This window comes from Carassius auratus, chromosome 30, assembly GCF_003368295.1.
Source record: "Carassius auratus strain Wakin chromosome 30, ASM336829v1, whole genome shotgun sequence".
Lineage (NCBI taxonomy): Eukaryota > Metazoa > Chordata > Actinopteri > Cypriniformes > Cyprinidae > Carassius > Carassius auratus.
Genome location: NC_039272.1, coordinates 1394342 through 1405658, shown reverse-complemented (window position 1 = coordinate 1405658; position 11317 = coordinate 1394342). Strand labels below are relative to the sequence as shown.

The 11317-nt window shown below is 35.3% G+C and overlaps 1 protein-coding gene across 2 annotated transcripts; it reads left to right on the top strand.

The window, feature by feature from the left end:
- The first annotated feature begins 2018 nt into the window (after positions 1 to 2018).
- On the top strand, positions 2019 to 5156 carry mpdu1a (mannose-P-dolichol utilization defect 1a). Of its 2 annotated transcripts, XM_026210601.1 has the most exons (9): positions 2019 to 2391; positions 2628 to 2786; positions 3022 to 3087; positions 3211 to 3343; positions 3428 to 3513; positions 3623 to 3741; positions 3854 to 3964; positions 4325 to 4476; positions 4991 to 5156. In XM_026210601.1, exons 2-8 carry the CDS (start codon positions 2675 to 2677, stop codon positions 4469 to 4471), a joined length of 774 nt encoding a protein of 257 aa, XP_026066386.1. In that variant the 5' UTR covers positions 2019 to 2391; positions 2628 to 2674; the 3' UTR covers positions 4472 to 4476; positions 4991 to 5156. The 2 variants fall into 2 exon arrangements, with proteins under 2 accessions (XP_026066386.1, XP_026066385.1); XM_026210600.1 differs by having other exon boundaries at positions 2021 to 2391; positions 4325 to 5156.
- The last annotated feature ends 6161 nt before the right edge of the window (positions 5157 to 11317 follow it).

Sequence of the window (11317 nt, the reverse complement as noted above, 5' to 3'; positions counted from 1 at the left end):
TTTTTGTTGGGATCTATTAACATCATTCTGTTTGTCATAGCAGTTCTTACAGTACATCTGAGTCAGATCTGACATGAAATAAATGACAGACTGTGGAGAAGTGTTCTGGGTGTTGTATTCACTGAATTATATTTGTACAGGGTGCTGTAAAGCAAATGAACTGTGAGACTTTGGACTCTCTCTGTAGTGAGAGAAAAATGCCATGACTGTGAGTGACACAGTAAAGCAAATAGAGTTATCTAAAAAACTGTGTGCCGTTTCCTTTGTCAGTATAAAAGAGGAATCATTAAACGACAGTTGCTGTCCAGCCTATTTGTTTATCAACATGATTCTTCTGTAGTAAACCTGTTTTATTTCATTCAAGACATTTCCCACGTTATAATATTTCCATTAAAGGAGTTGACTGATGATAAACAGATTTTGTCTGTCACACAGTACTAGTTAGTTTTTGATGTTCAGCAGAGTTTATGTTTGAGAAGAGGTGCAGTCAAGGTTCAAGGAAACTGCAAGAACTTGTCTCCTTTAAAGGCTTTTCCTGTCTGCCGAAGCCCTAATCCTAGTGTACTGAAACATGCCGACTGACACACCCTATCAGCCACAACTTGGACAAAAACTTGCTTGTCAAATGAAATGCTTCGTTCAAGTGTAAGAAAGCATTAATGGTTAGTGTCTGTTATTTCTTCGAAGTGTCTGAAAGCCTATTTTTACTTTTCTTTGCTCTTTCTCATTTTCAACATATAAGCTGGATGTCACTATCATTACATTTTGAAGAGGTCTTCCTGCAACATAGGTTGAGCTACAGAACTAACTTCTGTCTCCCGATCTCCAGCTGATAATATGCATACACCACAAAATAAATGTTGTATTTATAACACAACATTATAAAAGGTTCATATATTCAAGCCAAACATGCACATCTTAGAAACATGTGAAATCCACAGATGATGTAGGCTTACATTTACTGATAACTTAAAACAAACTGACATAAGAGTTTAGGATGTTAGGTAAGATAGTATCTACCACTGAGTGTATTACTTTTTGGTAATCTTAAAAGATAGCTCTAATTATTGCACAGTGAAAAACTGAAAATCCAGGAACATGTTGCACTTGGTCAAATCACGCTCACCGAGGAGACATGCTCGGTTCATTTAGTTTTTTCGTGGCGACAACATAATAGGCCTAACTCGTAGGAACGTGATAATATGTTGTGGCCACGAGATATTAATTTGTGGGGACGTCAAATTAGCCCGTGGGAATGTGATATTATGTCGTGACCGCGAGATCATTTTTTTTCGAGGTAACGACATCCTTATGTCGTGGCCTCGCGATGCTACGTTGAGAGAACGTCAAACATTTCACGTGCTCATTACTTTTTATATTGAGGGAAGGGAACGACATATTTTTAACCTGGCAACGAGTTTAATGCATAAACAAATCTGCGTGACCATAGGAACCAGAGATGTATTCATATTTTATTTTGAATAAAGAAATTATTCGTTATTAAATTATTATATTAACCATAGGCCCAGTAGGCTGTAAATCAATTAACTGCTCTTTTCCCCTAGTATTTGTATGTTATTATTATTATTATTATTATTAGCCTATTATCATTGTTTATATTTATTTCCCCCTTCATTTCGATCTCTTTCTTTGACATTCTAAATACTTTTATATATAATAACCTAGGCTACTGTAGCTAAACGTTGAATGGATTTTTTCGTGGAATGTATTTTAAATGTAACATATATTTAATTTTATTTCGGTTGATTAATACACTAGAATTATAAGTACTATTGTGTTTCGTTGAAGAATTAATCATTAACTTAGTTCAATTTGTAAATGAAAACGCTCATTTCCCACATGGGCATAAATACAATCATAAAACCAAAAATGAATTGGCAGATAAATAAGCTTGTTGTGTTTTTAGGAGCACTGTAAGGAACATATAGCCTATGTGACTTACTAGACTGTCTCATTGCAGAGTTTAATGCCGAGAAGGACTCTAGTCTACAAGACTCTGAAGGACTGAATTAGGAGGGACCATAGACGGTAAAAGAGGGACGCAGCCTCGTTTGAGAAGCAGCCATAGTAACAGGTTTCCTCAAGAGGGCAGTCGGCTGAATGATCCTCGAGCGCCCCCTGGAGATACACATCTTCCTTTATTTCATCCCTCCGCCCCCAGTGCTGATGGCAAGGCGTTTGACAAACATTTGCGTAATTTGTGTAAATACAAAACGTCCAATTTGTAAACTGTAAAGTACTTCAGTTCATTTACCTTAATTAATACACTTCCAGGAAAACAGGGCTCTCATTTCGGTAGCGGTAAACCCATCATTAGAGAGCTGTTGCAGTGACTAACCAGAGACGCCCCTCTAAACTTAAACATCATTGGTGAGGCTTGCTTTGCTGTCAAACTAGAGACCTTTTTGCTGGAATTCACAAAATAAGACATGTTTTGACAGGTCATTGGTTTAAAGTTCAAAAGTGGTTTGCTTAGATGTAAGAAAAAAGACGACAAAAAGTCTCGCGTTTAATTTCGAATGACTAGTTATTTAGTTTAACCCTGTGACTGGTTATTTGTTGCTGTCAAGCAGTAAGTTTAATTGACATTATATTCCATGCTTCAGATTTGCGCAGGTACACGATAACACAAAGACTAAGGAATACATAAACTATGGACACGTCTGATGAAGGGAGGATGTCTCGTTTGAAAGAATTTTTGCTAACTTTCTTCATGCCAGAAAAATGTTATGACCACTTTTTTCTTCACTTCAACTTTATGCACGGTGAGAGACATTTTTATCTTGAATAAACATATGTAAATATATTCAAACATACCCTGGTTTGTATAAACATGTCCTCCAAAACAATTACATTTTACAGTGGGCAATACAATTAACATCAATTTAACACATTCAATTTACAGATGACTGGTTGTAATGGTGTTATTTTTCAGGATCAAGTGATTTTGTAGAAATAACAGAATATGTATTAACTGTTTTTGTGTGTATTTGCCTCTAGTTCCCTGTCTGAAGATTCTCTCAAGTAAAACTATGGGTATATTGATTTTGGTGGGGATTGTTATTGGTAAGTAGTCTGTTTTACATCATATTTCATGTCCTCCAAAGTTGAAGTTATTACTTTTTTTCTGCTTTATATCTAGTGTGCAACTGTGTTTCATAGCACGTGTGAATCTCCTTCTTCCCACAGCTCCACTCCCTCAGATTTGGAAAGTTCTTTGGTCTGGGAGTTCTAATGGACTGTGTATAACCTCCATTTTTTTGGAGATGTTGGCCATCTCTACGCATGCAGCCTTCTGTTACACTCAAAAGTTTCCCATTGGGTAAAACAACATTTGCATTCATTCTAATATATGTGTGTGTGTGTGTGTGTATAATATGTCATGAATTTGTGTGTGTCTCTGCAGTGCCTGGGGGGAAAGTTTGTTTGCATTGATCCAGATTGCTGTCCTGGCTTTGCTTGTCCAGCATTACCAAGGGAAAACCACAAAAGGTTAGACAAAGAAAAATGCGAGAGATTTAAACTATATGAGAAATGTATATACATTTTTTTGTAATGTAAATGTTCCTGTTTGAATGTTTGTTTGGGGTTTTTCTTGCAGGTGTATGTTTTCTTGCTCTATACTGTGGCTTTATGTTCCTGCTTGCCTCACCTTTGACTCCTGTGTCAGTGGTTTGGACCCTGCATGAGTGGAATGTGCTGCTGGTTATTGCTGGCAGGGTGAGACAGGTCTTAGTTCCTACAGAGAAATATGCATAGAGAATGTATGTCTGTACATTGTCTTTTCAAAACAAAGATAGAAGTCCTTGTGTATTTTATGATTTGTGTTTAGTTTTTCCAGGCAAGAAGTAACTTCAGATCGGGGGACACCGGACAGTTGTCTGCGCTCTCGGTTTTCCTGGTCTTTCTTGGCTCTCTGGGACGCATTTTCAGTTCCCTGCAGGTGCACACACATTTACTTGGTAACTTGGTAACTTTCCCAAGCAGTGATATTGTATGTTGGACTTACCACAAAGTCAAAGTCTGAAACTTGTGCAATTCATGCATTTTATTTTATTTTACTTTTTTGTTCCCTGTAATTTTTGATTATAATTTTTAAACCCATAGTATAACGACATGCTCTGTCATTGATCTATGTCATCACAGAAGGTCAACTTTTAATGAACTGTAATTTGTTTTTGTTTCTTTGGAACTATAAAAATGGAAATTTGCCACGTTTAAGCAAACATTTGGCTGTTTTAATATTTCCCATTACATTTAACATTTGTCTTTTCACACATACAATCTCTCTCTCTTTCTGAAGGTCACAGGCCTTTCTCTCTCAACTCAGTTGCATGCAGTGGCCTGCTGTAGCAGTGCGGTGATAATGGCACAGGTTCTGATGTACTGGAGTAAAAGCATGATAAACAGCAAGAAAGAAAGGGAAGTGGAAAAAGACAAGGCTGAATAAAAGAGGTAAAATAAACTTTGTTAGTGATAAATGGTGTTTAGTAATAGATTTTGAGTAAGTGAATTCAGTTAATTCAACTACAAACCATCTTGCACATATTTTCTTAAATTAGCTTCTGGGCACCCAGTTTCATCTCATACTGATATCAAATCTATATTAGTTTATTCAACTAAAGACGTCTGAATATTTGGCTAGAATGTGGGAAAAATTATCCAAACTATTCTATTTATTTGGGTAAATGTAGTACAAATAATATGGATTTTATCATTAAGTTTAAATAAGGGAAAATGTACATGATGCAAATCACAAGGCTAATTCACATGTCAGCCTCTGTGTGGCAGTAGTTATTTATAAAGCTGGTGATTTTTGCAATAAAGCACCAGTAGATGGCAGAAGAGTGGTCTTTATTAAAGTGTGTATTACTGAGTTTTTTACTGTTCATGCTGCCTCTGTCCTATATCATTATATATAAATGGTGTTAACTTTTTTTCTGTTTTTTTTTTTCTGTCACCTGCTCAGATATTTTTACTCTCTTGGATTTACACCTCAGAATGTGCATTTGCACTTCTGAAAAAGAGGTTGTCAATCATTAAATGCCTCATGAAATGTATTTTCTGATATTTTATTTTTTCTGTAATAAAATATGTTTCTGATCTATTAAAGCCCCTCTAACATGTTTAAACAATTTTTGCCTCATGTTGAGTGAAAGTGTCTTTCTGGATTATTAGTGAAGTCAACAAGTGGTTAAAATGTATTGGAATGAGTGGCAGTCTGTCCCTGGTGTTGCTTAGGCGCTGTGTTAACGCTGTGGTGTGGTTTGTTTGTTGGATCTGGTTGTGTAGTCTTGGCTCTGTCTGCTTTGTGGGAGGTCTTCTCTGTAGGGCTGTGTGTGTTTCCGGAGCAGTGAAAACTCGGTGAAACGAGTCATAAAGCGTGTGTGCATGCGTGTGGTTCGTTCCTTATCTACCTGTCTGACAGATCTCAATCTACCATCATAATGATTTAATCTGCGTGTGTGTGTGGAAACACCACACTGTGCGTGTGTTTGTCCGCCCTGCCCATAAGGGGCTGAAAGAAACGTGTGGGAGGACTTGAAAGAATTATGTTAAAGAACAAAGTGATTTACTTATATTATTTATACGTACGACTGCAGATTTCAACTGTGTGTCTCAGTGTCTGTATTATCGGAGCACTTTGATGTGTGTTGTTTGGTTGAGTGTGATAACAGCCCATTGATGAAGTTGTCTGTATATCTGAAGAATGTGGTCTTAGTGTTTGGTGAGTATTTCTATCTGTGTGGGCCGCACTCCAGATCCGACTGTAGATAGTCATTCACGGTGTTCTGAAATTTGGACAAACATGAACAAATGAAAAACTGAATGAATGCAGATGAAGTAAGCCTTATTTAGATGGTTGTTTCGTCAGGAACTTTTATCTGCCCGGGATTTTTTATTATTATTATTATTATAATTTTTGAAAACATTTATAATAAGCAGATTTGAAATCCTTTCCTTTATGACGTTTTCTGTGCACACGTGAAGTTGGCATTAAAAACTGGAACTGGCCACATACCTTTAACATTAATTTTTGCAGCATTTCATTCATAAATTCATTTTTTCATTTTACCATTGTTCCAGACCAAGATTTTCAGTCAAATCACCCTAAAATATGAATTATTACATTTTAAATAGTTTATGCTCTAAACAATGAGCAAAATATATACATTTTAAAAAAAATAATGTGATTTTTATTATGTTTTGACACCAATAACAACTGTCCCTCAGATGTGGTGGGGTTTCCATTATGATCAACACTTGTGTCCCTAATAAAGTTTTAATTTCTTTTAAGGTTATTATACATTTTTATATTAGAAGAAAGTTTGAAATAGGATTCTATTGTAAATGTGTATGAATATGTGCATGCATGTATATGTGTATATATATATATATATATATATATATATATATATATATATATAAATAGAGAGAGAGATATGTAGATATATAATTTTGTAATTGGGGTGCATAAAAATACTATTAGAAAGTCAAATGAGTCAGTCATTTTAATTCAACAATGTTTAAAATTAAATTTCTATCACGTCATTTTCATAATGTCAGATGATGCTGTGGTTGAAATGTGACTTTTAGAAAAAACGTGTATGTATGAAAATACATAGAAGTGTAATTAGGTGAAGAAACAGCCATGCAGCTATTTAGAGTAAAGTGGAAAAACACTGTCTGTCTTTCTCTCTCTCACTCTTCTACTCTCTTCATCCTCCATGCAAGAGCAGCTGCAGCAGATCAATACTTCAATCTAAGTGTTGTAATCCCTCTGCGGTTCAGAGCAGCGTGTCAGAACTAACACTCTCCTCTGTTTCTCCTGTGAGCGAACTTAAAATAGATGAAAAAACAAAATGACGTGTTGTTTGCATGTTCAAACAAAATGTCTGTGAGAGAGAGCAAGGTAGTGAAAGAGATTAATAAAAGAAAAAGGAAAGGTGTGGAAAGGCCTTCACCGATCATGCCTGCAACGGTTCTTGAATTTTTGTCCGTCTGGCCAGGTTGAGTTCATAGGGAGCATAAAAATAGTGATAGGAATGTGGTAAGATTTCAGTAGTAAAAGTGAAATCTAGTTTATCAAGCAACTTTAGTTCTTGAAATTCAGCGAACATGTTGATCCACATACAGTTGGTGTTGTCTCTCCCCCTAGCTAACTGAAACACTTTATCACCTGCCGATTTCATAGGCTTTTGTGGTGTTTGTACACACACTTCTTTGCAGTATTTAAATATAGTGAAATTGTACATTTTCTGTGAAGAAATGATTGCCTTTAAAATACATTATATGATAGGTAGGGATGCAAATACGATGATTATTCTCTTTGTGTTACAGCTGATAAATGGTAGATGTTAAAGTTTTATACTATTTTGTCTAAGTGAAGTAAAAAAAAACACTAACAATTAAAATCACTGTTTTGGATTCAGGCATTACAACAATTTAATCTACAGTAAAACAAGTTGAAATTCATTTTGAGATTTGGGTTAACATATTTATATAATAGTGTTGTTAATTTTATTAGTCTTTAATGATTAACTTTAAGTGAACATTAGATGATGGCAAAGGTAGTCTAAATGTAAAAACTGGAATTAAGCACGCACAATTTTATACTGCATATCAACTGATACTGATTAAAAAAAAGTAATATCTAACAATATCCGATATTGTACCATATTGTGCATGTGTAATGATGACATCTGAAGAAAGTTGCTACCAGTTAAAGTCAAGATATTGCACATTTACAGAATAGAAGGAATGTGGTGGATTATATGTGTTGTATCTTAGTTTGTCTATTTTAAGATTTAGTTCTACAAACGTCATTGAATGGCAGGCGTTGAGCTGATTATAGACCAGTGTTTGCGTTATAACCGAGATGATTGACACTCAAGCAAAGTTTAAATAATTTACATGTTTCTGGTGACTCACGTTAAGCTGTGTGACGTTAGTTAAGACGATAGTGACTATATTCTGCTTACTAGTTGAGTTTTTTTGTCACTCATCGGTTTATTTTTCTTGCACAATCCTTCGGTGGCAAATACTTGCTATATCTCTCTCCCACGACATAATCACCACACCTACAATCTGACTTCTGCACTGACAAACCTGCACTACTTCTCTCTCTCGTTCCTTTTCTGTTTTTGTTGAGCATGTAAGTCAAGCGTAATAAAGTTCTAGGTGGCATTCAAGCAGACAGCAGCGGTGAAGTATGCGGTTGGTCCTGCTCTCTGTTGTAGCTCTGAACTGGAGCATAGCAACTGTGTCCCGTCGAGTCATAAAAATGAATATAGAGCCAAACTTATACCCCTGTTGGTTAAAAACGTGTTTAGCTCTATGGTAACTTTATAATGCTATTATACAGTATGTCACTTAGTAGTAATATTATGTGTGTGTGTGACTGTATTCATGGTTCATGAGAAAGTGTATATATATGTATTTATGCATGTAAGTATGTGTATATATATATATATGTGTGTGTGTGTGTATTATATATATATTTGTATGTAGAGAGAGAAAGTGAGAGACTTTGTGAACTTTATTGGATTATGTATGTTTGTATGTATGTGTTTCTCAGATTGTCTAAGTGAATCAAGTCAACAGACATTTAAATGTTGTTGAACTGAAATTGCGGAGTCTGTTTCTTCCCCTTACCCTCTCTTCTTTCTTTGGTGGGTGTGGGGTTGAGTTTTGGGGTTAGTTTGGGGGATTGCTGTTGCTTTGGGAACAACCTGTAGAAGCCTCTGTTTGTTGCTAGGAGATTTTATGCTTTCAGCAAGAAAATCTGTCTTCCCTTTCAACTGAACCCCCACACAGCGTGCGCGCACACACACACACACACACACAGTATTGGAGTTTGCCAGCTGATCCTTTCTGAAAATAAGATGTTAATAGCAAAACAAATCCTAAATGAGTGGATGATGCTTCTCATAGCTTCATGTATCTCTCACCCTTCCCCTGTACACTTGACATGATGTTACTGGATCTTCACAATATGGAACATATAATAGGCTACATTAAATAAACAAATGGAAGCATTAAAGTATTGTAAGTATATAAGTATTTAAACACTATCTTTGCACTATACATGAAAACTTAATGATTCTAAAAATGTTTTCAAACATATTTTTCAATATTATATATATATATATATATATATATATATATATATATATATATATATATATATATATATATATATATATATATATATATATATATATATATAATGTGTGTGTGTGTGTGTGTGTGTGTGTTTATTATGTATATATAAATATGCACACATACAGTATATATTTTGAAATATGTAAATGTATAAGTATTTATATAAATATATTAAACATATAAACAGCATATTTTTCTTAGATATATACATGCATGTATACATACATATATATATATATAAATGTATGGTGCCATGTCTGTGTATGGCTGTTACTGACAAGTTAGAAGAGACATTTCTGTCTCTGTTTTTCTTTGTAACGTGACAACAAAATGTCTTCCTGTTAGGTTGAACAAGCCACACTAACTTTGATTTATGTTTTTAAATGTTTTTGAAAATTGCTTAATTAAAATCATAACTACTAAGGTTCCATATTATTATTATTATTATTATTATTATTATTATTATTATTATTATTATATCAAGGTCTAGACCCTTTTTCTTTTTCATCTCCGTAAATTTACACCAAATAAAGCAAATAATTTACACCAACTTAAGTTTTACAAAAACAAACAACAACAACAAAAAAACAGGCAGTCATTTCCACACTTTGCAAAAGATATTGTGCTTTTAAAAAGTGTTATTGACTTATTGACACAGCTTCTTGCAATAGCATTTATGGGTCCAGCTGAATATTCTTCGTCATATGTGTAAGTGTTTATAACTCCCATCCCCCTTTCAAAACTCTTCCTTGGCATCTCCCCCCAGTTCCTCCCCTCCCCTCCACCCCCGATTAGCCGGTCCTGACTGCACCATTACCATGAGAATAGCGGGGAGCAGCGAGCGGGTTAAGCTCGGGACTGCTGAGAGAGGGGAGACGAGGCACTCAATGCAACGCTAATTTTCTGCCCGGTAGGAGAGCGAGAGAAAGGAGAACAAAGGCGAGCATAAGAGGCGCTGAGAACCGCGCGCTTTTACTGCGCGCACCTGCGTGCTCAAAAGCGCAGGACAATGAGCCTCGAAGCAGCCAATTACGGCCTGGACAGCCACTCGCTTTCTCTCCTGGAAAAAGCGGGCAAAGTATGAAAAAAACGAGAGAAAGGGAGGATATTCTTCCGACCTCTGCGTTTTGATCTTCCTAACTTTTATCAGTTTTAATCGATGTCCACTTTCTTCTCGGGGTTAGGTGACGGAGGTCAGATGTCCCCTCAACACTCCCTGTCCCTCCCAAATCAGTGTCCTCTGCACTCTTTGTTCCCATTTCTTGCTTAATTTGGTGCGTTTTAGCTAATTATAATATGAGTCATATCGACTTAAATGCGTTAATGTCGAGACCATAAGCCCACTATCGTATTAACGATGAATTAAACGAGTCTAGACGCTTTTAAATGGACTGTCTTATGAAGCGGATCCATATGGGTTTTGATTAATCATTGGAAAAAGCTAATTTCAGCAATATCGCAATTAAAGCCGATGTGTTTGGGCTGGGCTTTTCTGCACTTATCACATTATCGTTTACTTCGTCGAAGTGTGTAGGTTGTGGCGCAGGAGGAAAGCAACACCTGTCATGTTATCATTAAACAAACTTGAGGAATTAGCTACTTATGAATGTCACAATGTAAAGTGTGTTTCAATGTAACTGAATTTGCTAAATCTGTGCAAGAGGAAACGGATGGAGTTAAAATGCTACCTCAAAGTTAGCTTCAGCCCTCACACATTTTTTGGGGCCCATTGCTACAATATACATATATATATATATAAATAAATAAAAATAATTTCTTTTAAAGCTTGGTGAAATTCACATTTACGGATTGGCATGACATTGTATTTCAGTTATAAAATTAATGAAAGTAGTCTGGTTTTCATGAATATAATGAGAACAAAGAAAGAGCACTGTGTACAAAAATAATAAAATATTTTATTACATTTTTTTGTTTTTCTATCAAGGTTTTCCAGTCACATACAAGATTATTAACCCTTACTATAAGGGCTTAAAAGTAAAAAAAAAAAAAAAAAGAGAGAGAAACATTTCACAGCAATACATTCTCAGTCAAACAGTCTTTTAACAAGCTCAGTTAAAGTTTTTGTTTTTTAATGAACATTATTCAAAACGTTTTGACTCCCTTTTTTTAC

What these genes read in the sequence shown, in the direction of transcription:
- mpdu1a (XM_026210601.1), top strand. Translation starts at nt 2,675, where the DNA reads ATGGACACGTCTGATGAAGGGAGGATGTCTCGTTTGAAAGAATTTTTG. An exon ending in TTTGGTGGGGATTGTTATTG is followed by an intron (nt 3,088 to 3,210) that starts GTAAGTAGTCTG and finishes TTCTTCCCACAG; the next exon opens with CTCCACTCCCTCAGATTTGG. An exon ending in GCATTTTCAGTTCCCTGCAG is followed by an intron (nt 3,965 to 4,324) that starts GTGCACACACAT and finishes CTCTTTCTGAAG; the next exon opens with GTCACAGGCCTTTCTCTCTC.